At 32.5% G+C, this 27,906-nt stretch overlaps 5 protein-coding genes and 1 long non-coding RNA gene across 15 annotated transcripts in view; 3 read left to right on the top strand and 3 right to left on the bottom strand.

The window, feature by feature from the left end:
* The first annotated feature begins 165 nt into the window (after nucleotides 1-165).
* On the top strand, nucleotides 166-3,000 carry Su(P) (prostaglandin E synthase Su(P)). The gene is made up of 5 exons (XM_011634467.3): nucleotides 166-533; nucleotides 607-681; nucleotides 1,082-1,419; nucleotides 1,497-1,608; nucleotides 1,693-3,000. The coding sequence occupies exons 1-5, from the start codon at nucleotides 240-242 to the stop codon at nucleotides 2,053-2,055; spliced, it is 1,182 nt and encodes a 393-aa protein (XP_011632769.2). The 5' UTR covers nucleotides 166-239; the 3' UTR covers nucleotides 2,056-3,000.
* On the bottom strand, nucleotides 2,060-4,493 carry LOC105424313 (uncharacterized). 2 transcript variants are annotated; one of them, XM_011634469.3, is made up of 9 exons: nucleotides 4,296-4,493; nucleotides 3,923-4,078; nucleotides 3,709-3,839; nucleotides 3,201-3,333; nucleotides 3,012-3,134; nucleotides 2,868-2,951; nucleotides 2,652-2,804; nucleotides 2,383-2,511; nucleotides 2,060-2,312 (listed from the first exon to the last, which is right to left on the bottom strand). In XM_011634469.3, the coding sequence occupies exons 1-9, from the start codon at nucleotides 4,423-4,425 to the stop codon at nucleotides 2,203-2,205; spliced, it is 1,149 nt and encodes a 382-aa protein (XP_011632771.2). In that variant the 5' UTR covers nucleotides 4,426-4,493; the 3' UTR covers nucleotides 2,060-2,202. The 2 variants fall into 2 exon arrangements, with proteins under 2 accessions (XP_011632771.2, XP_011632770.2); XM_011634468.3 differs by having other exon boundaries at nucleotides 2,652-2,951.
* On the bottom strand, nucleotides 3,947-10,392 carry Oseg1 (intraflagellar transport protein Oseg1). 3 transcript variants are annotated; one of them, XM_089072104.1, is made up of 17 exons: nucleotides 10,192-10,389; nucleotides 9,675-9,784; nucleotides 9,477-9,597; nucleotides 9,197-9,407; nucleotides 8,655-8,728; nucleotides 8,296-8,566; nucleotides 8,064-8,225; nucleotides 7,662-7,959; nucleotides 7,213-7,583; nucleotides 6,747-7,139; nucleotides 6,199-6,613; nucleotides 5,908-6,134; nucleotides 5,440-5,827; nucleotides 5,175-5,344; nucleotides 4,935-5,096; nucleotides 4,745-4,864; nucleotides 3,947-4,078 (listed from the first exon to the last, which is right to left on the bottom strand). In XM_089072104.1, exons 1-16 carry the CDS (start codon nucleotides 10,242-10,244, stop codon nucleotides 4,778-4,780), a joined length of 3,513 nt encoding a protein of 1,170 aa, XP_088928230.1. In that variant the 5' UTR covers nucleotides 10,245-10,389; the 3' UTR covers nucleotides 3,947-4,078; nucleotides 4,745-4,777. The 3 variants fall into 3 exon arrangements, with proteins under 3 accessions (XP_088928230.1, XP_011632772.2, XP_088928231.1); XM_011634470.2 differs by lacking the exon at nucleotides 3,947-4,078 and having other exon boundaries at nucleotides 4,638-4,864; XM_089072105.1 differs by lacking the exons at nucleotides 3,947-4,078; nucleotides 4,745-4,864; nucleotides 4,935-5,096 and having other exon boundaries at nucleotides 5,217-5,355; nucleotides 10,192-10,392.
* Nucleotides 7,773-9,642, top strand: LOC148937597 (uncharacterized). Of its 2 annotated transcripts, XR_016138218.1 has the most exons (3): nucleotides 7,773-7,913; nucleotides 8,047-8,459; nucleotides 9,322-9,642. It is a non-coding gene; the product is annotated as an uncharacterized LOC148937597 (long non-coding RNA). The 2 variants fall into 2 exon arrangements; XR_016138217.1 differs by having other exon boundaries at nucleotides 8,047-9,642.
* Nucleotides 10,393-11,241: 849 nt separating the features above from the next.
* CstF64 (cleavage stimulation factor subunit 2 CstF64) lies at nucleotides 11,242-15,553 on the top strand. Of its 2 annotated transcripts, XM_011634462.2 has the most exons (8): nucleotides 11,242-11,463; nucleotides 11,551-11,629; nucleotides 12,071-12,636; nucleotides 13,316-13,484; nucleotides 13,558-13,584; nucleotides 13,652-13,749; nucleotides 14,175-14,368; nucleotides 15,300-15,553. In XM_011634462.2, exons 1-8 carry the CDS (start codon nucleotides 11,403-11,405, stop codon nucleotides 15,417-15,419), a joined length of 1,314 nt encoding a protein of 437 aa, XP_011632764.1. In that variant the 5' UTR covers nucleotides 11,242-11,402; the 3' UTR covers nucleotides 15,420-15,553. The 2 variants fall into 2 exon arrangements, with proteins under 2 accessions (XP_011632764.1, XP_011632765.1); XM_011634463.2 differs by lacking the exon at nucleotides 13,558-13,584.
* The window catches only part of qin (tudor domain-containing protein qin), a 151,717-nt gene continuing 139,075 nt past the window's right edge, over nucleotides 15,265-27,906 (bottom strand). For 4 of the 5 annotated variants that reach the window (XM_089072401.1, XM_089072405.1, XM_089072407.1 and 1 more), the window contains 22 exons: nucleotides 24,878-25,096; nucleotides 23,666-23,793; nucleotides 22,807-22,949; nucleotides 22,517-22,612; nucleotides 22,298-22,459; nucleotides 21,935-22,217; nucleotides 21,686-21,833; nucleotides 20,386-20,499; nucleotides 20,159-20,255; nucleotides 19,725-19,897; nucleotides 19,398-19,618; nucleotides 18,683-19,295; nucleotides 18,409-18,557; nucleotides 17,943-18,301; nucleotides 17,587-17,756; nucleotides 17,399-17,518; nucleotides 17,196-17,306; nucleotides 16,560-17,108; nucleotides 16,396-16,489; nucleotides 16,134-16,287; nucleotides 15,886-16,045; nucleotides 15,265-15,811 (listed from right to left, as the gene is read on the bottom strand). In XM_089072401.1, the coding sequence (XP_088928527.1) occupies nucleotides 15,689-15,811; nucleotides 15,886-16,045; nucleotides 16,134-16,287; nucleotides 16,396-16,489; nucleotides 16,560-17,108; nucleotides 17,196-17,306; nucleotides 17,399-17,518; nucleotides 17,587-17,756; nucleotides 17,943-18,301; nucleotides 18,409-18,557; nucleotides 18,683-19,295; nucleotides 19,398-19,618; nucleotides 19,725-19,897; nucleotides 20,159-20,255; nucleotides 20,386-20,499; nucleotides 21,686-21,833; nucleotides 21,935-22,217; nucleotides 22,298-22,459; nucleotides 22,517-22,612; nucleotides 22,807-22,949; nucleotides 23,666-23,793; nucleotides 24,878-25,096 (4,386 nt within the window). In that variant the 3' untranslated portion in view covers nucleotides 15,265-15,688. Of the gene's footprint in view, nucleotides 15,812-15,885; nucleotides 16,046-16,133; nucleotides 16,288-16,395; nucleotides 16,490-16,559; nucleotides 17,109-17,195; nucleotides 17,307-17,398; nucleotides 17,519-17,586; nucleotides 17,757-17,942; nucleotides 18,302-18,408; nucleotides 18,558-18,682; nucleotides 19,296-19,397; nucleotides 19,619-19,724; nucleotides 19,898-20,158; nucleotides 20,256-20,385; nucleotides 20,500-21,685; nucleotides 21,834-21,934; nucleotides 22,218-22,297; nucleotides 22,460-22,516; nucleotides 22,613-22,806; nucleotides 22,950-23,665; nucleotides 23,794-24,877; nucleotides 25,097-26,801; nucleotides 27,098-27,906 lie in introns of those variants that run through there. The other variant, XM_089072402.1, reaches the window with a different exon arrangement.

The raw sequence follows: 27,906 nt of genomic DNA, 5'->3' as shown, positions 1-27,906 counted from the left end.
TTACATAAGAATAAAGAGAATTGAGAAATTTAAAAATTCCAAAATTTTCAAACGAGAGGGACGTATTAGTCTCGAAAATAAAAATAATCAGGACTTACTTCTTTCTTTCGTTATTTCTAAATATTATTAATTCGTTTCACTGTTAAATTTCAAAAACGCACATACACACAAACACAGTTGACTGATAGCAAGCTGTATGTTATGTGTGCTGCGCCAAACTGCCGCTGATAACCTAAAGAATGGCCGCGGTACGCAAATTCGCCCGGTTTACGGAGAAGGCGAAGATTCTGAGTAAATGCTATTATGCCAGTCAGAATGGCAATGCGAGATCCTTTTGCACGATGGTACAACAACCACAAAAGATTCGGAGTTTGATGAAGTTCAGTCTGATTGGCGTGGCTACCGGCACCATCATAGGCGCAGGTTATGCCTACTACAAGATCAGCGAAGACCGAAAGAATATCGCCTTGGAAGGAACACAGAAGGAGACTGTACTGCTTAAACATAAACCACCCGTCACACCATCCCGGAAGGTATTTCGACAATCATTCGACATGACAAATTTTGGATTGAATTTTGATGTGTCAAATGTCACGGCTGTTACAGGTCGTCTTCCCGGTGGACTCTACTGGTTTGAAGCTTACATTGTATCAATATCAAACTTGTCCTTTTTGCTGTAAAGTAGGTATCTTATTCATGTTAACAACAAAAAGATACAGATATTACTTTAACATCCATTTCTACCAAAATATAGATTAATTTTAATCTTGATTTATCTTTTTTTAATTCTAAGAATTAAAAAAGCTAAATTAAATCAAGATTAAAATTAAAACATATTGGTAGAAGTGGATATAAATTGACTAAAGCCTTATTACAAACATTAGCTGATTGCAAGGTCGCGTTTAGCAAAATATTTCATAACTGCTAACTTATTTTTCTAAATCTAAAAGAATAATTCAATCTCAGTATAGAAAATCTCTAATAGTTCTAAAATAAATGTTATAATGAACGTATATACCTTATGTATTACATTGTTCATTAGAATCATCAGGACTACATGAAATTAATTTTATTATTTCAGGTTAGAGTATTCTTGGATTATTATGGAATATCTTATGATGTTGTGGAGGTGGATCCAGTACTTCGTAAAGAAATCGGATGGTCTTCATATAAAAAGGTTCCGATTCTTTTGACCAAAGTGGAAGAGGGTTATCAGCCCTTGAATGACAGTACTATGATAATTTCGCTCCTTGCATCCTATTTACATGATACATCTTACAAGATTGAAGACTTGGCAAATTACTATCCAAGCATAGCCATGCATGACGAACATGGCAAATTTAAATACGAGATCATAAATAAGTATTTCCTTATGTTCAATAAGCAGCTTCCAAAAAATAGATCGATGAATGATATTACGTACGTAAAATGTTAAATATGTACAAATAATTAGATTAATTACATTTTATACTATTTTACCTTTCCTTTATGTATAGTGAGGAACGCAATTGGAGGAAATGGGTAGATGAGGTTTTCGTTCATACTCTTTCGCCAAACGTCTACAGAACCTTCAATGAATCTTACAAAACTTTCAATTGGTTTTCAGATGTAAGTGAATCTGTTAAAAGATATAGTAAAATATTTAGTAAAATATTTTTATCTCATAAATGAAATAAAAAAATGTTAATTTAGGTTGGCAAATGGGAGGAGTACTTCCCAACATGGGAGCGATTGTTAATAGTAAATGTGGGTGCGACAGCAATGTGGTTGATAGGAAAAAGGCTCAAAAAGAGGCATCGTCTGAAAGATGATGTGCGACAATCATTGTATGATGAAGCAAATCATTGGCTGCGCGCTATTAAAGTGCGTGGCACTACATTCATGGGCGGCAACAAACCTAATTTATCCGATCTTGCGATGTACGGTGTTTTGAAAAGTATCGAAGGCTGTGATGCTTTTCAAGATTTGCTGACCCATACGAAAATCAGTGTTTGGTACGACGCTATAAAAGAGCAAGTTGATACACATTCTGGTAGCGCGAATTTAAGTAGATAATATATTGGCCATGTGTATAGAGATATTTATTTACATAATAAATACTTATGCCTATTCACAGTAAAATATAACTAAGTCCCTATAAAAAAAAATCGTATATAACGTATGTATATTTAAATATATGAAGAGCACAGTGTAGCACAGTACTTAAACTGCGCAAGGCAGCTGACGAAACGAAAGTCTGAAGCCTTTATTTTGAGCCTCTTGCATTTCATCGCCATTTGTAACAACATAAAGTATGAAAGGCTTCAAATCCGCTAAAAATTCAATATTCAGTAACACTTGGTATCTTTATGACACATATCAAATAGCATTATGATTACTTACATGTTTTAGTTATAAATCCATTTCCACAAAATCTGTCTGTATTAACTGCAACGCCGTTTTCACGCGGATCGGGTATAATTACGAAATCGTTGGTACAGCTTGCTCCAGATTCTGCCACCAAGTCTGTGCCTAATAATACGTAACAATTAAGTGCCACGGCGAAGTATTTTGCGATTATGTTTTATAAAGCTTATCCAACGCAATTAATAATTCTCAAATTTATATAAGAAATGTTTTTTAAGGAAAAGTTAGTAAACCGCGCGATTTACCTATTATGTCTGGATCAAACGATCCTGTGTCTCCAGAAACAGAAAAGGAGAATCTATCGACTTGCGACCACTCGATACTGCAATATCCTAAAGCCATTCTAACGCATACACCGTAACGATGATTCACCATCTGTCGCGTTCCAATTTGGGGAGCTGAAATAGATTTTTGTTTAGATATTTGTTTGCCGTTTGCGATGATATTTAATTGACGCGTACCTCGAACATTTTCTGTTGTACCAAAGTTGAAGCTCATTACAGTATCGGAGATAGTCTTATAATATTGTAAACATCCATTAGGAGCTGAAATAAATAAAAAATATAGTTTTGTATTTCAAAGTAATAACAAAAATATTTGCATACCTATGCACACAGAATCGCACGCTATTTGTTGAATTCTTATGTTCCAGCGTCGATCAAACGCATAATCCGCATTGGTATCGATGGATATCGTGATTGGCGTTGCTCCATTGAAATTAACGTACACTGAAACGAGTATAATTAATCTCACTTTTTCATCAATTTGAAAATTTTTATCACCTATCAATTTACCATGTTGATTGGTGTTTTCCCCGCATATTCTAGGTACTGTAGACGAACCTCCTGATATCAAAAATACATCAAAATCGCAAAATCCAGTTGCATTGGGTTGGACCCAAGTAGCCTCCAGAAAGTCTAGTCGTAGCTATAAAGAATAGTATAAAGATTTATTAGAATTGACATGGCAATTTTATTTTAAAATTATTAATCTAAGTAATTGTTTTTACATTTTATATATAAAATTAATCGACAATAATTTCAAATTATAAGAATCCAAATTTTCTTATAATTTTTTTGTTTCTTATGTTTGATTTTAGGAAGTTTATGATTAAAATTTTCGTTATCAATTAAAAAAATGTTAATTTTCTTTCATGAAAATATTTTAAAAAATATTTATATTGTTTGTACTTTGACTTCTTTATGATTCCAATCTCAATTGTATGTTTTATTCTATATTTTATTTAAATTTCAATAACTTTTTTAATATTATATACTCAAAAAAAATTCTTGAGAAAATTACCTGACATATATTAGAATTACAGCGCTGCACTGTAATAGTGCATCGTTCTCCACCTCGATAAGTGATGGGGTACCTCGGGCTTACAAAATACGTATTGTTCATATTGGTTGTGGAGCCGCATGACTTTTGAACTGTGACAAACAAATAATAATATGTATCTTATAACACGAATAATGCGATATACAAATAAGATACATTAATTTATACTACTCACATACGCAGCACGTGCCCAATCCGTTAGCACACGGTCCTGATGGATTACCTCCATAATTAGTGCACTCTCGTCTTGTAAAGCACGTGCCATTAAGTTGATCGGTGCTCGATAAGCATTGAGAATTTGCAAAACGCACAACGCTAAATAATGGAAAGACTGAAAAACAAAGAGACAAAAATCACGTCGTTTGCATCTATCTAATGTCTATTTCTATATAGATTAACTTTAATTTCGATTTAATTTATTGTCTGTTTTTATTTCTAAGAATTAAAAAAAATAAAGAGATAATTTAATAGAAAGCTAAATAATAAAGCTAATCTATGTTAATAAAAATATAGACATAAAAATGATACTTATTTTTTAAATAACTTACACCTTCCCTGATGATTGGAATCATTAAATGATTTAAGCTCCAATGCATTATTACTCGACGATTGCTCCCAATTAATAATTTCAGCGCGTATAACGAGAGTAAAGCAGCCAATTAATAGTAGACTGAGCATGTTCGGAAGTGCAACTGATTTCAAGAATTACACTCTCTGGAGATACCGATAACGGAACGTGTGTGCTCAAGTAATCACCGCAATTAGCACATAGCCGAACTCTCGAGTTTACTGTTCATTTAACTGTACGACGCTTGCGAGCTATTCCTATTTTATTTATTCGAATAATCATGAAACGCGAATAGAAAAAAAAATAAGGTAATTGCAAAAAGTTTCATGTAAAAAAACAAGTTGTGTGTATTATTGCCACGATAATGCTGTACAAGCAAGAATAAAATATTTCTAAAACATTTTTACAAAAACAATCAAATACAAGTACTCGTAATATACAAGTTTATAATTCCATGTTGTCTTAACCCACAGTCACATTCGGCGCCCGACAGAATGGACAATGTCCATGTCGTAACAACGCTAGTTCATAGTCATCCGAATGAAATAACTGCAACATAACAGTCATTGTAGAACCGAATCCTATGAAGAATGATATTTAAAATATCATTGTAACTTACTTTTAAACAACACTTGCATTGGCTAATCTGAAGATCAGGTAAGAGATTTCTGAAGTACCTAGTCTTAAAAGGTTTAGGCCACTTAATAATTATCACGGTGGACGGATCCATACTTTTCAATACTCCTCTTCCAACGGTTACCGTAGAATTATTGGATTTTTCCTACGACAAATATGTCATTTTTTTAATAAAGCAAATATTTCAGTTGTATATTCACTCCAGTTAATTATACCTCATTACCTCATATCTCATTAAACGGACAGTAAAGAGATCAGCTTCGTTGGAAGTTACAGTAAATTGATCAGTAACTGTGAGATCATCAGGGGAAGGTAATGGTTCTTCTATCAATTTTTCCGCTTCTTCGTCTGTAATATCATCCTCCAATTCGAATTCAACTAATGGCAGGATTTCTATAAACAGACTAGTTTAGTCAGCTCAAAGAAAAAGTTCTACAAGAAGAATTTTAAGAATTTCGAATTTTTATGGATTATAATCGGCTACCTACCAAACATAACAAAGGAATACTGAAATTTCAAACCGCATTGCGTGCAATTACTACCGGAGACATTATTCGTCGGCAGTAACGGATTGAACGTTGAACATTTATAGCACATAGGCAATAACTCCTCTGGATCGCGATATGGATAAGATCTGGCGGATAAGGTCAATGTCTCTACTTGCGCCAAGAGATTCGTAGGGATCTTCATTGAACGTAATTGGTCCAATAATTGCATAACCAGTTTGTTAGCTCCCAATATTCGCGCTTGTTTCACTAAACTGTACATTATTGTTAATTTCGACACGCCTTCTAGGCGTATGTTTTGCATTTTCATGAGCAAATACCGGGAAATATTGAATAACGCCTCTGGCATCAGAGATGTAAAAGGCTCTTCCTGAAAGATGAGCAATGTTATGAAAAAAGAGCATAAAGAAAAATATATATAATACATTATGATCAAATATTTATTCGTACCAAATACTTGTATACTTCGTGATATGCATAATAGATATCCGCTTTGTCGGAATAGCTAAGAAACATCGTTTTTATCTCTTCTATGCTCTTCGATAGATTCAAACTCAACTGCGACAGAAGCCAATAAAAATAAGAGGCGTCGCGAAATCTTTTCTCTATCACAGCATTGTTAGCCAACATCGTGAGTACAAGTATAGATTCTTCCGGTTGTCCCGCCATTTGGAATGCTGCAATAGATATTAGATATTAAACATTACACACGTGTGTATTTACGTTGATGGCAAACCGTACCTTCTTGAGCTTCAGAAAATCGTCCGGTTTCCGCCAACCACCGTGCATACGGCCCATATACTCGTGATTTCAACTTTGGATTTCTTTCCGCAAGTTCGAAGGCCTCAGGCCATGCCTGCGCGTCTACAAGCACATCAGCAACATCAGGATCATCTCCGAGCCGGCTGAAAATTTCTGCCGCGCCATGCGAAGCACCCAGTTGTTTAAGTTTTTTAGCGATCATGGACAGATTGTCTCTGTCCGCCTTATCCAGTTGTCTGCCTACTTTGATCAACATGTCGATCCAACCATATTCGGCAATAATACTGATGGCACGATCGACGTCTCCCGCGGAGAGAAACATCTCGGCTGCGGCACGTGGTTCGCCTAAGCTTTTCGCCCATTCTGCTCGACGTCGCAGTAATACTGTGCGATCCTGAAAGGTTCAAAGAAACTCAATGTCTAATAAATATTATGCAGTTTTTAAACATAATTACTTTATTAGTCAGTTTCATTATTTGTATTACGTACTTATAATGTAGGTTTAAAACGTTAATTAATAAACAAACCTGTGTATTGCCGGAAGCTATGAATTCCTGAGCGATATCGAACATCCGTAAGTCAGAGTACATATCGAGGGCATATTGCTGCAAACCGGCTTTCTGATAGAGCTTCGCTGCATCGCGCAATCTACCCATGGCAGCTGCGGCAGTAGCCATGCAAGCTTCCCGTCCCCATTCGCCTGATTTTAACTTCTCTTCCACCTCGGACACGATCTCTATGTAGCGTAGCTTCTTTACTCGTGCGAACGCCGAGTACGCAATGTTCAATTCCAAATTGTCCAGACATGCCGTCCCCAAAGCGAGCCAATCCGATTCGGCTACGCCTAAGCATGCTATGTCATAAGCGTGATTATACAATCCGATGTCCAGATATTGATACATAAACAACGATAGTGGTACCTGTAGATATTGAAATGTAATAATAATAATAAGTACAAGTTTTGCTAATTTACATTACGTCGCGATGACTTACTTCTGTCGTTATGATAGACGAACCGTTCAGGCAGTACAGCTTCGAGCCGTTGTGGCCTACGACAAATCCGGAGAATTTCTGTCTGTATTCGGAAAAGTTCGCAACTTTTATCGCGAGGTAGTTGTTACCCGCAAAGCACATGATATCCTCGAAAGCGATATTGAACGCCACACTGTTGACATTCTGAAACTCTTGCAATTTCTCGCCAGTGCACAGATCGAATACGGATAAGATGCCAGCTTCGCTGACTACTGCCATTTTCTCCTTTAAGGAGCTGATATCCAAGCATCTCACAGCATCTTCAATTTTTGCAATATGCGCGGGGAATGGATTGTCGAGATATATCTTCATTACATGTCCGCTTTTCAAACCTAACGTCAAATCAATGTTACAATTTTCAATTTATCAAAATTTAACGAAATAACAAATTTCTTTCAAAATTTTTTTACCAGCTATCAAACATTCCTGGCCGGTGGGACCGCCAGCTACTTTAATATAAGTGATAAGTCCATCGAGTATCCATTCCCTCTCTATTATCCCGGTAAACAAGAGACTCTGCAAACGCCTTTCCAGGCATAAAACCAAATGATTCGACGTGACAACTAACAAATTGCAATTCAACGTTTGATTAAGCTTGTCTCGTATTCTATAGTGCATTCCATCGCCGGAGCCGGATGGTTCGTAAATAATTACACGCTCAGGTAATTGCACAGCTAGTCTATTTCGATAAACTGCGATTCGGCATACCTGGAATAGATATATTTGAATATACTATTATTTTAACTTTTATTAATAAGAGTTATTTAAACATTTTCTTAAAATTTTTGAGGAAAGTTGCCAATGCCACTCACCAGATCTTTACATTTAATTCGAACTTTCTGATTCGTGATTAAGTGCTGTATTATCACGTCAGTCATGTTCTCTCTGTATGCGTATCTATCGCCATACAGACCATGCACAACATTCCAGGATAACTGTAGATATGTTATCGTTCCATCTTGAGAACCGAGCGCCTGTAAATAATCGCTGAATAGCGAATTATTAAAACAAGCGATGCCATAAGCGTAGTTTATTAGAACTTACAACATGCGAAGCAGTCGGATGAACAGCACAGCTCCACACCCATGATGAGAAGGTACCACCTACGTTAACCAACTGTATACCGTCATGCGTCATCAATAGACATTGTTTATTACTGCCGCAAACGAGAAGATATTGACCTTCCGGAAAATGAGTGACTTTAAGTGGTATAAAACTGAATGATCTTTCTCTTCTGATAGCTTCCCCTCCAATAGTATAAAATGAGATAATTCCATTCCATTCAGCAACGCAAAGAACGTCCGTAGCGTCATCCCTAAATGACATTAGTATAATCATGTAAAATATTTTAACTTCTTTATCTCTTGTTATTGATAATAATTATATTTCCAATATATAAATACTGTAAAGGATTCCACGATAAACTCCAGATTGGTACTCCAAGTTGTCGTTCAATGCGCGTTTTTTCTTCGCCATTCTGAAAGATACACATACAAACTTAAATTATATTGAGAATAATATAAAGATACACATTGTTATACATTTACATATGTAGTTTATTAAATATATTAAAAATATTCCTACAGAAGTCCAGTTAGATCTTGCAAAAAGCTTTCCTAAGAATTCCCTGAAGATTTTCTAGACTTTCTAACTTTTATTAAAAATTCTAAAATCAGATAATTTTTAAACATAAGTATAAAATAAGTTTATTTCATAAGTTTATTTCATGTGCAATTTTTTATGATTTCTAATTTCAGAAAAGCTTAATTTAAATATTTAGATATGCTTTAGATATAATATTAGAAATTTTTTCAGAAAATTGGCATCCTATTATATTAAAAATATTAAAAAATGTATAATTAATAATTATAAAATTATAAAAATAATTATATAATTTAATATATTACACATATCTAATATTATTTAAACAAAATTTGCAACATACTTTATTTCTTATTGATATATATCCAGTTGCAAGCCCAAGGGCTAGATATTGTCCATCTCTTGTCCATGCACAGCAATTGACTCTCCCTCCAGATTTGTGTTTTTGCACTGCTTTCTGTTCTGCAGACCAAAAGGCGATGTCTGAGAGTGAACAACTGAGAAGCTGATGTGAGACGGGATTAAAATGCATCGACTGCACAGCTTCATTGTGTCTGAACAAAAAAAAAATCATAGTCAAAAATTCATATTTATTGAAGTTATGAAAGTATTAAGCAGCTTACGAATATTTTAATATTCCTTCCAACTTGGAAGTCCAAATGATGACACTTTTATCTGCTCCTCCTGATGCAAACTTCTTACCATCTTTTGCATAGCATACACAATATACTGTATCCTTATGCCCTATGGAATATTATAAGAAAATAAAAATATATTAAAGAAAAAGAATATGTTTTATCAATTATTGAATAGATGATTACCTTTTAATGGTTGAATCAAAGCACCATCATTGGTCTCATATACAAGGACTTGTTGACCTGATGCAACAACTAATTGTGTGCCATCTGGATTGAAGCAAAGGTCGTATATACTAAAATAATAAACTCACTTTATATTTTTCATAAATATCGACGAGAAAGCATAAAAATAAAGATGTTAGTGATGTTAAAAGTTATAAAAAAATAGCTTATTTTGGCACAAATAGTTTTATCAAATCTTTGAAAAATAGACAATAATATATAAAATTAGAAATATATATAATCAGAAACCAATATAATATAACCAATATAACGAATTTTATAAAGTTAATATATATTTATACAAGTGTTGTTCTTCAAATTTATACTTTATTGTTTATCTTGTAGACTTAATAAACAATTTGTGCTACGATACACGCTATTTCTTTTCATATTGTTTAAAAGTCATCTTCATCCTTCACATTCTCATTCAATAATTTTGAGATATAATTATTGATTTATCTGATCTGTTGATCTTTACCATTGATCTGACTTTTCTTGCACTTTGTCGACCCATGCTGGATGTGCTCTCATTGTGTCACATTCAGCACAGATTACGATATTGTTGGATGATCCTGTAACAATGTTGTTCTGACATAAGAGAATCTGTTTGGTGGTCACAGAGGTACCATGGTAACCATAAAATGAAATGGCGCGAAATGTCAATAATGCCCTCGTGAAAAGAAATTCCAATTTTGTGGAGAAAAAATAGAGTTTTATATTTAATTTTAAATATTTTCAACTTTGTAACATGATACAAAAATATATTTATTGTAAAATAAAAAATGAAAAAGAGAGTCTAGAAGAAAACTGAACATGTCACAAGTATATAAAAAATATAATATATTACGAAAAAATAAAAAAATATATAAATACAATAAATACCGTATATATAAATAAATAAATACTTTACATAATTTTTATATATATATATAATTATACATATTTGCTTTTTATCAATATTTATAGCTGATAATAATTGAAACAAATATATTTTCAAAATATATAAATTAATATAATAACTTTCATGTATATTATTAAAGATAATATATATAAAAATTTAAAAATAATATTAGTTTAAAAGTACATTAATTAAATTATATAAATTTAAGTAAAAAGAATTAAAAACTTTATTAAAAAATTAAAACTTTGCTAAATTTAAATTGCTATATAAATCTTTTAACATAACTTTTTAATTTAATTAATAATATTTGAAATGCTATGAAATGCTATATTGATTCCATTCTTTAATTTCAACTTTTCTGTTTTAAGATATACAATAAATTATGTTATTAAATTCATCATATAATCAGTTATATAATAAATTAAAGTTACATTTTAAAACTTTTAAAACTTTCATTACATTTAAACAATTTTTCAATAATTTAAATCGAGTGGTAACTGATTGTTTACTGATTGATTAAATATTACATCTGATAGGTGATCCACTGGAAAATTCCTAAGTATCGGTCGATGTGAGTGGACAATAAACTAAAGGAAACTGTCACACCGACTGAGGCGTTAGAGTCATTTCAGCGGATAATCTTATGAAAGGGACTGTAATCAACAGCATCAATAGTATTGAACTGGTGTGAAGTTGTTGCTGCAAGTTTCGACGGATACTTGCAAGTATTTCGTATATTATTATTATTAAGTTTTCAACAGAAATCAGGGAGAAACAAAAGCACAAAAATGAGCAATTCAACTATTTCGGATCAGTCCCTGATGGACAAGTCGATGCGAAGTGTTTTTGGTTAGTAATTTAACATACAAGTCACTACATCTTTTATTCCATCTGTGATATAATTAATTTATTGCAATGTTTACAATTGCTTTACAGTCGGGAATATCCCGTACGAGGCTACAGAAGAGAATCTGAAAGATATCTTCAGTGAAGTTGGACCGGTGCTATCCTTCAAGTGAGCCTATCACATTTTGCTAATTTTATTTAATTAATTGCATTTAACAATTCATCAAAATTAGTTTTAATTTTTTCTACAAATTCTTGCTTTATATATATATATATATATATATATAGGTGATACTTCAAATTTTTGTTTTAAATGCATAGTTGTAATAAGATAAAAATTGCAAATTAGTTGCTTATCACAAGAAATCGAAGTTGGACAAGTATTTGTAAACGACAAAAATTTCCGGTTGTTAAAATTAATTAAAATAAAAATATCAAATGTCAAAAATTTGAATAAGCATTCAAAAGACAGTATTGTGTATTTTGATTTTTAATGAAATAAATAGGTTCATTAGAAATTTTTACGATACAGTGCTTGATTGTTAGTTACCATTCCTTTATTGTTATATTTTCGAGAATCTGCTGATAATTTATATATTATTGTAAACAGATTAGTCTTTGATCGTGAGACAGGCAAGCCTAAGGGATATGGCTTCTGTGAATATAAAGACCAAGAGACAGCTTTGAGTGCTATGAGAAACTTGAATGGATATGAAATCGGTGGACGAACATTACGGGTGGACAATGCATGCACTGAAAAAAGTCGCATGGAGATGCAAAGTCTTTTACAGGGACAAAATACAGAGAATCCATATGGAGAAGCTGTACAATCAGATAAAGCACCAGAGGCAATAAGCAAAGCGGTGGCATCTTTACCACCGGAGCAAATGTTCGAATTGATGAAACAGATGAAACTCTGCGTGCAGAATAATCCAAATGAAGCACGTCAGATGCTCCTACAGAATCCTCAGTTGGCTTATGCTCTGCTCCAAGCGCAAGTGGTCATGAGGATAGTGGATCCACATACGGCAGTTAGTATGTTGCACAAAGCTAATCCCATCCCAGGTGTGCTGACACCGTCGGATAAACCAATTCCGCAAATACAACCGCGAATCGAGGAGCCTTGGGCGCCACGACCTCCGCCACCTGTCAACGCCCCAGCTCCCATTTTCGCAGGTAAAATTGAACAGAATGTTTAAGAACGACATACGATGAAAAAAAAATAAGGAATTAAACATAAAGAAGACTAGAGAATTAAATTTTGATATATAAGAAGCTATGTTTCAATATATAAGTTTTTTTCATTAATCAAAAGTAATTTTCTGTTCCTGAATCTCTTATTCCTGTTCTTATTTTATAACTATTAAGGGTTTTCTGTCTTGGATATTATTTTTAAATCTAGAAATTATCCAATCTTAGCAGAAAGCTTCCAATAATTACAAAATAAAGTTAGTGGCATATAAAAAGTAAGAGGACTTTAATGGCAAAGAAATTGACTAATCAAATTGAGAATTATTAAAAACACAAAATTGTTATTTTAAAGTTCTTATGTTTGATCAATTATTATTTACGTTTTTTATATGCGTAAATGTTTTGAATGTGGCAAATAAAATCTATCTTGCTGCAACAATTATTATTGTTATTAATTATTGTTAGGGATTATTTATCATAAAAGAGAATTATTTATCATAAAAAACTACTCTTTAGTCATTCCGATATGAAAGTAAATTATTAATGAATTAACGTAATTTGCTCTTATTCTCATTTGCCACATACTACATAAATTGAAATCTTTTTGAACATTGTTAAATTTTAACGTTCAATTTATTAATTAATCAATTCAATTCAAAAACAGGTCAAGACGTAGATCTTCGACTAGACAGACAATTAGATCCACGTGTAGCTAGGATGGATCAAGATTTAAGAGGCTCGCCCCAAACTCAACCTGCACCAGTCAGTGCGCCATCAGTGATACCAGCTGCCACCGATCCAAGAGGGGCAAATGCATTTAATATCGCAGATAAGTAAGTGAATCTTACGTTGATCAAAAGATTCGATTGTAGATTATGTAATTGAAAAAGTTACTCTTTTTTACAGCACTCTTTCCGTGGAAGGAATCGAGAGGTCTCATACATGTTTTAAATAAATTTCATTATTTTTTTCTTATACTAAATTAATATTATATTTTCAGCTTTTATCGCGACCCAAGGTCCGACAGATTCAACAGAGATTCACGGGATCTTAGAGATTCGAGGATCCCCATTGATCCTAGAATTACCAAATCTAATCGTACGTATGTTTTTTCATTTTTTTGTATATATATATATATATATATATATATATATATATATATATATATACATACAATTATACGAACACTTATTACTGATATAAATTGATCGATCTTGATATATGTTTAATTACATTTACAATTACATGTATTGCTTTTTGATATAATTTAAATATAATTTTTCTTTTAGAATTGGTTCAGATTTAATAGAATTTTTGATTGCAATGAATTTTGATTTGAGTTATGTCGTCATAGTTCATTTCCTGCACCTAAAGATATGAACATAGAGTGCGAGCATTAAAAAAAGAACGAATGAAAAAAACAAATATAGGAAGTGCACTAATTCGGATCAAAATTCATTGCAATCAAAAATGCTGTAAGATTTAGACTTAAAATTTAAATTTTTGTTTTTTTTTAATCGTAGCAACTCCTGTCGCACCACCAATTGTTCCAAGACCGGTTGCTGCACCAACCGTGCCAGCATCGAGTACCGTAACTAGTAACACAACCGGCTCTGCCGCTGCGCTTTCGCAGCCCACGAGTTCTGCAACCACGAGGCTAGTAGCCGGAATGTCTCCAGCGGGAAATATTCCCAGTGGCGCATCCGATCAAGAGAAAGTATGTTGCGATAAAATATTTTCTATGATAAGATTATCTTGCAATATATTTATTTGAGAAATTCGTTTAATTCATTCCAAAAAGTATATTATTTCTAACAAAATTGACATCGTGGTTCATATATAAAAAATTCATATATAAAAAATACAAAAGGAACTATTATATATATGTATGTCAAGTCGGATAACTTCGTCAGATATATAAATATCCACATGATGATCAAGTTAATTTGCTATTAAATTCATACATACATTCATGTATATAAAAAAATATAATCTATATTCTAAATTAGTGCTGTATAGAATTTGAGTTTGGAAATAGAAATATATCAGTATTTATACTTTAGTATTATTTTTTCTACTTCTTATTTCATAATGTTCGACAATTGAGCTTATGGACAAAATTAGTCTGAGAAATTTTTGACATATGTCAACTTTGATATATGTTTAACTTTATTTAAAAGTTTTTACTATTGTAGGAAGTATTATTTATATTTTATAAATTTATTTTATTTCAATTATATAATCACACATAATTTTTTTGTATAATGATACTTTTAATAATTATATACATAGATATAGAATTATGATTATGTATAATTTAATAATTTTGTGTGTGTGTGTGTGTATATTTTTTATTATCAAAAAGTGAATTTATGTAATTATATATTATGTGACTATATGTATATAAAAAAGTAAAATTTTATATATTTATTAAAAAAAAAAATATATATATATATATATATAAACACATGTCAAAAACTTGTAACGACATCAAACTAGTTTTATCCTTGAAATTGTCCAATGCTACGAGAAGACTTGTTACAAAATAAGGAATAGGAGAGACAATATTAATATGTATCAATTCTAAGTCCAAAAGTATATATTAGACTATACTTCTAAATAGATTATAATTTATTTTTGTTTTGTAGGCGGCTTTGATAATGCAAGTATTGCAGTTATCAGATGAACAGATTGCAATGCTTCCACCTGAACAGAGACAAAGTATTCTAGTACTAAAGGAACAAATTGCAAAAAGTACACAACGCTAATACAAGAAACAATGTCGTATGGTAACGTAAAAATCTTTAAATGTTTTTTTGAAATTAAATACAATATCAAAATGTGTGATGTACAACTACAATACTACTTCTTCACAAAATAAAATTTTGAAATAGCTTTCTTACTTTCTAAATAGAACGTTTATTTATGTGTAAAAAATTAAATGTTTACGATTTTGAATTCGTTCTCATTTTACGAAATTATTTAAATATCATTTAAATAAAACAATCCTAAATTCCGCAAAGAATTTTCGCAATCTTCAGTCTTCTTTAGGTTTTTTAAATTGATATAGACCTTCTTTTATCAAGTGAGCGTAAAAAAGTTCTTCGCATGTTTTATCCTTATATATTTCGACACTCAGACTATCTCCATCGACGATCTCCTACGATAATAATTAACACGTTTTCCTATGAGCTTTAAATTCTAATAAACTAAAAAAATTCTAAATAAGTTTACCTTAACTCGGGCTACAACAGCTTGATTATATATTTCATTTAACTTTGATGCTAATAAACCAATATCATTAGAGACGAAGTTTAGTCCCCAAAACGTGCATTTAATAGCCATAGCGGGCAATTCCAGCCATTCTTCCTTTGGTACATGTAAATCATGATTTCTAGAATATTTTATTTTTATGTATTTTAAATGATACATTTCCCAATTCAAAAAATAATAAAAAATATCGATAAGTATTAATGTCTTACTTGGAAAATAAATCTAACTTTCTGTCTTCATGATTACCGAAATCAATATAATACAATGAGATCTTTATGTACTCAGAGTTCGGAATTTTTTTATTACTCGTGATGATGCATCTGTACCACATATCATCAATAAATTTCGCAACGCATGGAGTATCTAAGGAAAATAATAAATATTAACTATTTCATCATATTGTGTCACGTCAATTCAATTTTTAATATTAGTTATTAATCTTATTAAATATTATTATAAGAGATTATTTACTCTTTGCAAAAGTCGCGATTAATGGTTGATGACAAGCATCGGTTTGCAAATTCGACATTATGGCTTCGTATTGTAGATAATATTCATGAAATATCTAAAAGATAAATATAGAATTAAATCGATTCTTTACGTCAGATGTATTTAATAAATTTGTATATACCCACATTGGAGAACATATCATCGTTGTTCTCCGCTATTCGTGCAAATGAAGTAATGGGGTCTTTGTTGCAACATAATATTAATTCAATATATTTTGTTTCTTGTGGAATGATCAATCGTTTATATGAGGTAAAGCACTCTTCTTCTTCAGATGATTGTGCTTGCGGCGTCGAACAGATCAAATGCTTGTTCACAGTGATCATGTCTATCGAAGACACACTTTCGGAATCAGATGTTTGCTTGCTCTCGGCTTGCTCAAACTTTGCGTTCGAAGATTTTGCTAAATTACCGCTAATCAAATTATTATCGAACATAAAACCCTGCGTATACGTTTCCAAAGATTTATCTGAAGTATCAGTTATACATTTTTCATAATCGCTTACTATCTCTTCAATCACAACATCTCTGGTGAAGTTTGATATCAAATCTTCATCATTGTCAGAATTTTCTGAATCATTCCAATCCTTACGTTTAATCTCAATACTCATATCCATATGATTTGCAAGATATAAAAGGAGATCGCATTTCCATGGTTTCAGTAACGTTATTGAGACCTACAAATAGTTATTAAAAATGTCAAACTAGAGAATAAGGTTTAATAGTCAAGGTTTATAATTGAAGCTACTGTCTTTTTAACCTACAATTAAATGTGTGAGTTGTCGTTGTAAAATAGACACTTTGCATTCTTGATCAACAAGGAGTGCATGTATGCGATCCAAATCGTGCAACATCCATTTGCCATTTGCGGATGCCTGTAGTATGAAAGAGAAATTTAGAAAAAATCATTGCGAATCAATGTGAAACTATATAATAAATCAAAGATATCGTAATAAAATTCATTTACAGGTTTTAATCCGCTGATGACGCATTTTGTACACTGGATAGGAATATGACCTAATCTAACATGATCCGATACATCCTGTATCTCACATTCTTCCATATTGCCATAATCGATAAATTCCACCTACAGATACAGAATAAATCAAGTGATGCTGTGATAATAATAAGAATAATACATAAATCTCTTATTACCTGCAATATATTTCCTAAATTTTGAACAACTCTACCTCTGTACCACTTTTTATTATGATGATATCGAGCAATACACAAATCTCCTTCCTTCCATTGTTTTTCTTTGTTTATCTTAATATTCTTATAATGAATTTGCAATTCATTCTCTATATAATTAAGCAGATCGGCATCTAACAAAAATAAACAAATAACATAACAGTTAATACATAAAATAACATAGTTTTCGAGTAAACGATACTATTGTATTTTATAGTAATATAAATAATATAAATATATAGAGATACAGATCAATGCAAAATTTCATGCGAGATTGAAGTAAAATTTTATGTAAATTACTAATAATCAAAGCAACATACTATATTTTTTAGAATGCAGATATACGACGCATTTGTTATCCACGTACGTCGGTACAGCGAGAAATACTTCTTCTGTTATTTCGATCGGTGGTAGCCAGTTTGAAAATTTTACCGAGCATTCCCGATTTGTCGAATCATAAGTTTTGGCGTTTTGAGATAAATCGGTTAAAACATCAGTACTAATATCACAATTTGATAGGTCATTATGAGATATCAACGTTTCGTCTATTTCGCTATCGGCATTCAGCACCTTGTTAAGCCACTTTACTTCTTCTTCTTCTGTTGATACAAACAAGGGATTTTCTTCCAGCAGTCTCTTAAATTCTGTGGCGAGAATTGAGTCAGCTTTTGCAAAGTAGCTGTTGAATTGAATTAAAGATTTTGATTCACACAAACATTGTATATGATTTATAAGTTTCTTTTTATCTTTTTATTCTACTTACTTTTTAATATCGATTTTACTTACTTTTTAATCGGCAAAGCGACACCTTTATCCACCAGCATTCGATTGATAGAATTAATCTCTATCTTAGTCGGCGCTAATGGACCTGGTATTTTGGCCTGTCTCACCCAAAGTTCGACAGGTATTGTACCATCGCAAATGTTTTCCTGAATCTTAACATATGTGTCATTGTTTATATTCGTAATTAATTTTGTATGCAGTCTAGTTAATATATATATATATATTTTTTTCATTTTTTCACAATATGAATTTTAAAAGAAAAATCCAAGAGACTCACCGGTTTAGTAATGTAAAATTTACAATTGGCATTATCACGTATGATTTCGGATAGAGTCGTGCATGATAATGATGGCCACATGGACGATCCGCCGCATGGTAAAATACCAGCCAACTTCACTTTAAAACAATACGTCGCTTCCTTCGCGAATTTCGAATGGAGGACTTGTATATTCTTCAATGTCACCGTTTCCTCGATACCCATATCGTAGAAATAGACCAGCACCTCTGCTGGTGATTGTACCTTCAGTATTTTCGCGCGGAAGTAGGACTTGTCCTTTGGAGAGTACACGGCGCACAGTGCGCCTTCGTTCCACTTATTTCGCGGTTCGGAAAGATAGCTATCATAAAACTTTTGCATCGCTGATATCATCTTCGCATTTGATTTCTCATGCTCCATTTGCGCAACGTAGATACAGTCCGGCGTGACTACCCGTTGTATACGCACTTCGACTTTGAACGGATCTTTAATCGTTTCGTCTTTTACGGATTTATTATTCACAGTATCGTCCAAGTCGCAAAAATCTTGGACCGTACTATCGGTCTTCTCTGGTAATGCAGGGATATATTTAACAGGCGATCGTGACTTCTTATGTAATTTCTTAAATTTGTTACTGAAAAGGATGGAGAGAGAGAGAGAGAGAACGATGATTAAAAATTAGCATTTTTGAATAAAATTCTTTTACGTCAAAATTTTAGACAACACTGACACTCACGTCACATGAAATTCGTTAACAACGCCTTCATTTTTTAACTGCCGACTGACATCCATATTATCACAGTACATACATCCGATGTATCCGTTCTCTGTTCTTCGTCGTGGATTCACTGTGATATTTTCTGCTTCATTGATAAGAACTTGCAAACTTCTCATGGCCGCCGGTTTCCACTTTCCATTGGCTTCGGGCCATATGTACATTAGAGCTATCCTTATGGCCTGGAATTAAACAAAAGAAAATGATTAATCTACGTCATTTTATATTATTAAAAATTATAAAAAAGAATTATTATTAAAAATTATATATAAAAAAGAACTATTTTACTTGTGCTTTAAACAAAGTATATCTAGATGGAATCTCTCTTATTGCATCACGGTCTTGAATCGAAATACATCCCCAGTCGACAAAAAACACTTTGACTTTATCTTCATCAATTATTTTCATGATCTCGCCGCGTTGCCAAGTATCGTCTTCAAATTGCGCAGCGCATGGTAAACCTGATAAATTAAAATATTCATATTAAAAATTTTCTAAATCTGGAAAGAATGACACCATTAGAATTGCAATTATAGACACAATCAAATTTTGGAAATAAATTCTTTTTAATCTTTTTCACAACTCAAAATAATTAAATAATTAGAAGCATCAAAGTAATTTTTTAGATCAGCATTATAACAATAAAATTAAGTGTATAATTAATAAATATTAAGCCATAAAATAATTATCTCATTCTTAAATATCTATTATATAAGACTAACCTTTTTGAGGCACGTCGATCATTTTCACTGAAGCCTCTGTTTTGTAATATTCATTTAATTCCTCAATCATTTTCAAAAATCTATTTTTTCGTACAATCTGTGTAAATTTAATTAAAAATATAATAACAAAAGAATAGTAGAAAATTTCAAATTTTTTTTTTCTATAACGAAATAAAAATTTAAAAAATGCAAAATTTTATACGAATAAATGATTATAATCATCTTACCTTCGAGACATAAATTTCACTTGGTGACACAACCCAACTGATGGTGACAAATGTCGATTTATTTAATGTAAGTTCTTCTTTACTATAAACGTAAGTACTTTCTGATACTTCCATCTGCAAAAGAATACGAACATTATCTTGCAAATACATATCGCACTCAAAGTAAGATCTTTCATGATCATCGAATTATATCCTATTTACGAGCGCAATTATTGTTTTCGAATAATGTGATTCAATCTGAGAAGGATCAAAATTCACCTCATTTTGATTATATTCGTAAATTCACTGCCAGTACTGAAAACATATAATTTACGTTACGTATATTATAGATTTTCAATACTAGTTCAATACTAGATAGTGAATTTACGAATACATAGCCTTTATCAACCTACAGATCTTCATTTGTTAGACAGAAACAAATACTATATATGAAGAACAAGAACAATATATATTGATGCAATCTTTGACTAAAATTTGGCAATAAACTTGATTATGCTTTTTTGCAAATAGGATATAAGTTTTTTTTTTAATTTTCGAATGTGAAGAGAATTAAGTGTCTTTAATCTCACTCTTGAAATATATATAAAATTCAATATTCAGGATATAAATTAAAAGAGACGAGATAACGACATTGAGATCTTCTCGATACAATTCAGCATTAATTGCACTTCGTTCGATTTTTGTAACTTATAAATTTATCATTCACTCCCATTCTACTGTTTGTGTTGGAGAGAAAGATTGCTAAAAAACTTGTGTTAGAAAATGCAATTAATTCAAAACATTGCATATAAACATGCAATAAAATAAAAAGAATAAAATTTATCATAATCGATTTAATAAAGCACGCTTATTTGATTTCTCAAGAGAAAGTTTTAAAAGTTAGATTGAAAATTCGACTGTCAGCATATAATTTTTAAAAGCAGAAAAATATTTGATAGCCAAATCTATTAGAACAGATTTTACAAAGTGTCTGCTATAAATTTTTTCAGAAATCTAATAAAATATTAATTGATTGTAGAAATCAAGCAGGATGTGTTATTTTATATCATTTGATTAATTTATTTCTTTTAAATATTTAGAATTATTTATAGATATATTTATAGATTTTATTCGATTTCTGCTGACAAAATACAAATTCGCTATGGACATAGGTAATACAGAATTTATTGCAAAATTCTAAATAAATTTGTTGGCCAATAAACCAATTTGTTGACATATTATAAATTGTTTACTAGGATTATAATAGGTAATGATTCTAACTATTTGTGTAGTTATTATTGACGATTCTAAAATTACTCACCGAACTGTGTTCAACGTCCAAACGCGCATAATCCATCACTTTCATAATACTATACATCGATTGCGGACCCATATTATTTCTCGGGATAATGCAAAGATCTATGTAGAGAATGTCAGGCGTGGATTCGATGACAGACATTCTGCAATCGCTGAAACGTATAACATTTTTCCGAATGGTTAAAGGAGACATGTTTGTCTCAAGTATACACAGAATAAAAAGACAATAAGGTTATAGACTTAGTAAGCTTACGCTCCGTTTGTCAGTTTTAGAAAAGTATTCGTGCTCGCACTCGTCCAATGAGCACTTTTGGGTATTAAGCCATGTAAACTGCATCGAATCGCCTGTGGTGGCAATACGTTTAGATGCTCAGGGATTTCTCGTACTCTCGAAGTTATCACATTACAATCCTCATGACCATAATCTATATAAATCACATTGTACAATGTTTCGCCATTCTCATTCGTATACACTGCTTTTACACGTCCTCGGTACCATTCTGTAGTTGCCCTATGTTTGACGAGACATATATCACCTGTAAAATGATAAGCAGGATAAAAAAGATGCACTCGCGAGTAATGAGTCGAGTGAGCGACTAAGATTATGCGTTTATACCGTGCTTAATATTAATCGGCATCTCTAGATTCTGCTCGTTGTTGCCGTATGTTGTTAGGTCTTCCTCCAATTGCAGAAATTCCGTTTTCGTGGCCACTTTTCGGACGAAGAAGTATGATGGATTAACAAAGTACGACACCTCCACCTTACAATCAGAAATGCCTTAAAAAGAAAAAGAGTTAAGTTGAGAAATAAAGATTAATAAACAAATTAACTCACTTTTTTGCGCCTTATCTTCCGTCTTGATCGGTGTCGCTGACAACGAATTATTTGGTTGTATTGCCAATACTCTCGATGATGGTTTCTTCAAAATCGCTGTTAACAACATTTCATGATCATTTAATGTTTGTTGATTTCACAGAATTACATGAAATAAGCAAAAGATTTCTTCAAAATAATCTATTAAAAATATTAGCTTGATTTATTAGAGAAAATTATAAAGCGTGACAAATTTGAAAGTGCCATTTTTGAAGAAATCATTCAAATCGCAATAAAATTCAAATTCTCACATAAACGTTTTTTCGGTAAGGGCGACAATATATAATTCTTTGGTAGTTCGTCTCTTCGCACAAGGCTATAAGATGACATTGATGGTATTTTGATTGTACAATGATCTTCTATAGTTGCAACAATGGAATGGTCAGCAGTAAATCTGTTGAAAAAACGCTTTATTGCACTAACAAATAAGATTATTCGGATAGTCGCTTGCATTTCGTGCGATCGTATGTATTGTAAAAATAATTTGTATCTTTGACATAAATTCGATATAAATAATAAAATTAGAATAAAATGTTAATAAAAAATATTAATAAAAAAATTAGAAAATGACTCGCATTGGAAAACAATATAAAAAAAAATAGAACAGGACAAGAACGAGCAAAACAGTTATAAATTAAATTTATTTATAAGGAAGTTAAAGTGGACAAAACATTTCTACTTATTTCTTTTTCAATTGTCGTAATAAATCACATAAATAATATACAAAGATATAAATAAATTCAAAACAAACTAAAAAACTTTTTAAATTTATATCAAAAACTATAACAAAATTTATAAGTCAATGATATTAAAATAATAAAATACAATAATGATAAATGATAAAATAAAAATGATAAAAAAGAATAAAAAATGTCCATCTGAAAAATTCAAAAAATTCTTAACTTTTTTATATATAAAAGTAATTTTAATTTACATCTTCTTTGCTCATCTTGGCTATTTTACTTTTCTTGTATTAATAAAGAGATAATTCGATTTGGTGAAAGAATGACGAGATATGTCACATATGCGAGTCAGCAAAAAGAATTTAGCACGTTTTAACGCTCGCCATATAAATAGTTTCTCTAATTAGTTTTGCTTTTCATTACTTACTCTGGTTCGTAGATCTGATTCATATCCTTGTACATCAAGTGGCAAGGAAGATCTGTCATCTCTTTCAGGATGTTTATCGCGTTTCGTATGTCCACTTTATGATAAATCTCTTTTGCATGAGAGGCAATCTATAAACAAATGTTATCAAATTCGATTTTTCAACTGTTATATAAAACCTGTTCTTTTTAACTGAATTTTTTATTTATTCTGTCTCTTTTTTTCTCTAACGTGGAGAGGTGAAAAAAAAAAGATGAACGGTGCGAATTCAGTTAAAAAGAATAAGCCTAACAATAACATGTTCCATGTTACATATGTTACCAATGATCCACGAGACTTTTCATGCAAACCACTTAATATTTTAGCTATAAAAAAAATTATGTGATATTTCTTAATATCACTTGACGGCACAGAATTATAATATATATCGCGGTATTGCAATATATACTTTGGGCTTTTCTCTTAATTAATAATTTTTGTAGCATTTTCATTATTATGGAATACATTTTATTTAACAAATGTAATGAACATACCGCGTGGATTATTCAGTGTGGATGAGAAATTATATAAAATTAGTGCGATACGGAACATGTTAAATATTTCTTTTTTCCCAGGAAATATTGTTATGAAATTTAATAAGAATTTTATGTCACAAATTTATTACAAACTGACTGAAATATTCATTAAGTATGATAAGAACGAATATTCAACGAATTCTAACGAGAACTACTCGCTAAGATACGTTATGGTCATACTCTCGGAACCGTCCAATAGCAATATCATCAGATGATTGATGAAGAAATAGTCATTGAGACAAGCGAAAAAGTCACGAAAAGAATATAAATATGCTGACGAGACAGTTTTGGCGTCAAAGTAGTCAGAATTGGATGAGCTACCTACTACTGCAAATAAAATCATTGATTTCTACGAACATATTTCTACATTATATAATTCTGAGAGGGCGAGCTGAATTTAATTAAAATGCTTCCGTTCGATCCTCTTCCATTCTGCCTATCAATTATCTAATTATTTTTAAAATCATCTCATATTTTTTCGCTTAATTTTGGAAAGTTAAAATTAATTAGGAGTGGTCGAAGAAAGGCAAATTACTAATTAATTGTTTGAAACTTGTTAACATAAATGCACTGATTTCCATTGGAGAAAGTAGCAAATAATTTTCCAGTTTCAATTATTTTATATTTTTGAGAAACGTACCTGCAATGTCAACTTCAATTTTTCCTCCTGTGTTTGTAGTTGTACTTTGATGTCGTCTAAATTATTCTTGAGATAATCGCGTTGCTCATGTAATTGTTTCATCAATTTCGCTTCCGTGTTTTGGAGAACGCCGTGAAGATGTGCAAAATGTTCAGTGATTGTTGCTTCCAGTTTTTCATTGTTTTGTATCTTGTTATATGTTACTATTGATTTTATTTTCTGAAAGAATATCAAATATATAGCCTGTTAATATTATTATCGTTATTGTGATTTTCGGAATCGAAATTTTAATTCAACTTTTGATTTTAAGAAGCCTTTATTAAGCTGGAAAATCTCCCATCATCGCAAATCGAGTTTACACCCATCACAAAATTTATTTATGTGCTATTTATGTGCTAATTTGTTGTTAATTTGTTGCTCTAGTTTGAATTTTGTTGCTCCAGCCGTTTAGCAGAAAATCGGGTTCAAAGTTAGGAGGGCCTTGTCAATAAGCTAGACCCCTATAATAAAAAAATATATATCGTGTAAAAAAACAACTATACCAGAATTTATTATTAATTTGCTGTTCCATCATAGCGCAAAATATATTAGAAATTTAATATTTTTACGAAATAATATTACCAGAGTACCGCACAATCAAATCTACAAATACAAATACGAAAAAATCGAAACTAGAGTAACTAATTAGCAAAAAAATAGCATTACAAAAATATATATTCCTTTTTTAATTTCCTGCTTTTTTCTTTATAGTTGTGCTAGGGTAAGATTAAAGATTTAACACAGTCCTAGAAAGAAATAATATCAAAAGAAGTTAATCTAATTAGTTGAAGTATCAAAATAAAAATTCTGAATGAGTGTCGAAAGTAGAAGAAAAACTTCGATTCGGAATTATCTGAGATAAAGTAGAAATATGTAAATATAATTTATGTTATGGATTCGTAAACTATTTAGAACAACGAATGAAGATAAAGAATGTGAATTTACGAGATAAAAGACTAAATTAAAAAGAATGGCAACAAGTTTTCATTATAAATGTAAAGTAACGAGTAATTTCACTTTAGGAAGCAAGAAATGGAATTCCAAAAAAATGACGCGATATATGGAGAACAATCGGCGATAATACAACTCGCTGATAATATATGCATGTCTATTCGTACAAATGGCTCGATATGGAAAAATATTATTATTGCGCGAGCGCGTCGGAATCGCGAAAGAGCCTGCTCTTGTGAGGTATCACTTTTCTCGCGAGTTCCGATTCAAGTTCGCGAGAAAAATTCGCCGTGTTGCCTCAGCAAACTCTCGGGTCGCCGCCATTTCGTCCTCGCAGAATAAATCGGTGGGATCAACAAAGTGTACAACATTATGCACTATTGCTATATCGCCTCATGGCTCTCGCTCCCGGGAATTATTGAATTATTATTTAACCAGAAAGTTATCACGGTAGCCAAAGGTGGCGCGGCATCATGTAAATGAATATTTACTTTGAAATCCGTCAATTCGTAATACTTTCGTAATGTGAAGTCGAGACGTGTATTTTATTAAAACAATTTATTCATGCATTTCCATTCGCGTGTGTTTCGTATTTCGTCCTACGCGGACGGGGAATCTGCGGGAAGAAAGGTTCGCTTGTCGGACGAGGATGTTTTCATACGACGGTGTGTCTCCTTGTAAATTCCGCGAGCGCGAGGACGATCGTTACTGCCGATCGGTATCGCGGTAACTCGATGGCAGAAGGTCGGCTCGCGCCGATCTCTCGCCTCGAGGAGGATTCCTCCGCAGAGGGAAAGAAAGAATCTTCGGGTTCCTCTCTCGTCGGAGCGCAGAATGGAACGGCAGGGAGAGAGAGGCCCCGTGGCACACGAGTGGGCCGCAGTGCGAGGCTAATAACGCTTGGCCACGAGCCTTTCCTCAGTCTTTCACGTACCGAGCGACCGGTCGCATACTCGACCGCAAAGATAGTCGTCCGTTCCGTTTGCCGACGCGAGTACCAATCGCGTCTCCGTGTCGGTCGGTCCCGCCGCGAAGCGAATCGACGATGCGACCGTAGGCTCTCCCTTAAGTGCCAACACGGAGGTGCAGGTCGTGGGCGAAGGGGAAGAGGGTAGAAGCGGACGAGCGGAGGAGAAGAGGGATATATATATAATATGAGGCTCCTCTGCGTGACGATTGCCATCGCGAGTGCAGCGTTTCTCTTGACCATCGTCTCAGGTGAGTCTCCGCGGCGAAAACCAATGGTGTCTTCGCAGAAGCTAGGAAGGAACGGGAAAGGAAAAAGTTTGGAGTGTAAATCAAAAGCGAGAGAGAGCTTCCGTTGCTTATTCTTCATCAGGCTCTACTCTTCTGCGTGTTTTGTTTCTTTTTCCTTTTTTTTTTATCTTTATCTCGTTTCACGGGCTCACTCGAATCGGCCTCCACGAGTGCGTGATTCTCTTGGGGCGTGAATTATTATAGCGTAGAGAGTGAATGGAGAACGTCGAAGACGCTTGCGAAGGTCATCGGTCTTCTCTAATTAAACGCGCATAAATTGTAAACCGATTCGCAGACGATCCGCAGATGCGTTTTCCTCAGATGAACTTAATTTGCTTCCATCCACCCTCTCCCATTTGAGCAAATTGCATCGATATCCGCTTCCTTCCAAACCATCCTTTGACTATTTACGTAGCATAATTAACGTAGCGCCGCGAAGACGCTAAAGTTCTCCATGGCTGATTTATCAGATTAAACATCGCGCCGACTCTCCCCGCGAGTAACGATTCGAAGAAGTTACAGATCAGGAAGAGATGCCCGGATGGTTCGTTTGCACTTCCGGCACACCCCTTTTTCATTTACATATAAATAATTATTCCTATTCGCTAGCCTATTTCTTAACAAAAGTATATTAAATCAATATTCGAACATGTCGAAATTAATTGTTTTTCCGCAATGTTGATTGGTTCTCTCTCTTGCTCATTTCAGTGAACAGTTATCTTTGTGAAGATAGCAATTTTGACAGTCTGTATATATTGTATACTGTCATATATTGTATACGT

Source organism: Pogonomyrmex barbatus, unplaced genomic scaffold (genome assembly GCF_055798465.1).
Source record: "Pogonomyrmex barbatus isolate J1 unplaced genomic scaffold, ASM5579846v1 scaffold13, whole genome shotgun sequence".
Lineage (NCBI taxonomy): Eukaryota > Metazoa > Arthropoda > Insecta > Hymenoptera > Formicidae > Pogonomyrmex > Pogonomyrmex barbatus.
The sequence above is the reverse complement of the archived record's forward strand: the minus strand, read 5'-3'. Positions and strand labels throughout refer to the sequence as shown.

What these genes read in the sequence shown, in the direction of transcription:
- Oseg1 (XM_089072104.1), bottom strand. Translation starts at nt 10,244, where the DNA reads ATGAGAGCACATCCAGCATGGGTCGACAAAGTGCAAGAAAAGTCAGAT. An exon ending in CCAGGAATGTTTGATAGCTG is followed by an intron (nt 7,584 to 7,661) that starts GTAAAAAAATTT and finishes ATTTGACGTTAG; the next exon opens with GTTTGAAAAGCGGACATGTA. An exon ending in ACGAAGTATACAAGTATTTG is followed by an intron (nt 5,828 to 5,907) that starts GTACGAATAAAT and finishes CTCATCTTTCAG; the next exon opens with GAAGAGCCTTTTACATCTCT.
- CstF64 (XM_011634462.2), top strand. Translation starts at nt 11,403, where the DNA reads ATGAGCAATTCAACTATTTCGGATCAGTCCCTGATGGACAAGTCGATG. An exon ending in CCCAGCTCCCATTTTCGCAG is followed by an intron (nt 12,637 to 13,315) that starts GTAAAATTGAAC and finishes ATTCAAAAACAG; the next exon opens with GTCAAGACGTAGATCTTCGA. An exon ending in TAGAATTACCAAATCTAATC is followed by an intron (nt 13,750 to 14,174) that starts GTACGTATGTTT and finishes TTTTAATCGTAG; the next exon opens with CAACTCCTGTCGCACCACCA.
- LOC105424313 (XM_011634468.3), bottom strand. Translation starts at nt 4,425, where the DNA reads ATGCTCAGTCTACTATTAATTGGCTGCTTTACTCTCGTTATACGCGCT. An exon ending in ATTGGGCACGTGCTGCGTAT is followed by an intron (nt 3,840 to 3,922) that starts GTGAGTAGTATA and finishes TGTTTGTCACAG; the next exon opens with TTCAAAAGTCATGCGGCTCC. An exon ending in GGAAAACACCAATCAACATG is followed by an intron (nt 3,135 to 3,200) that starts GTAAATTGATAG and finishes TACTCGTTTCAG; the next exon opens with TGTACGTTAATTTCAATGGA.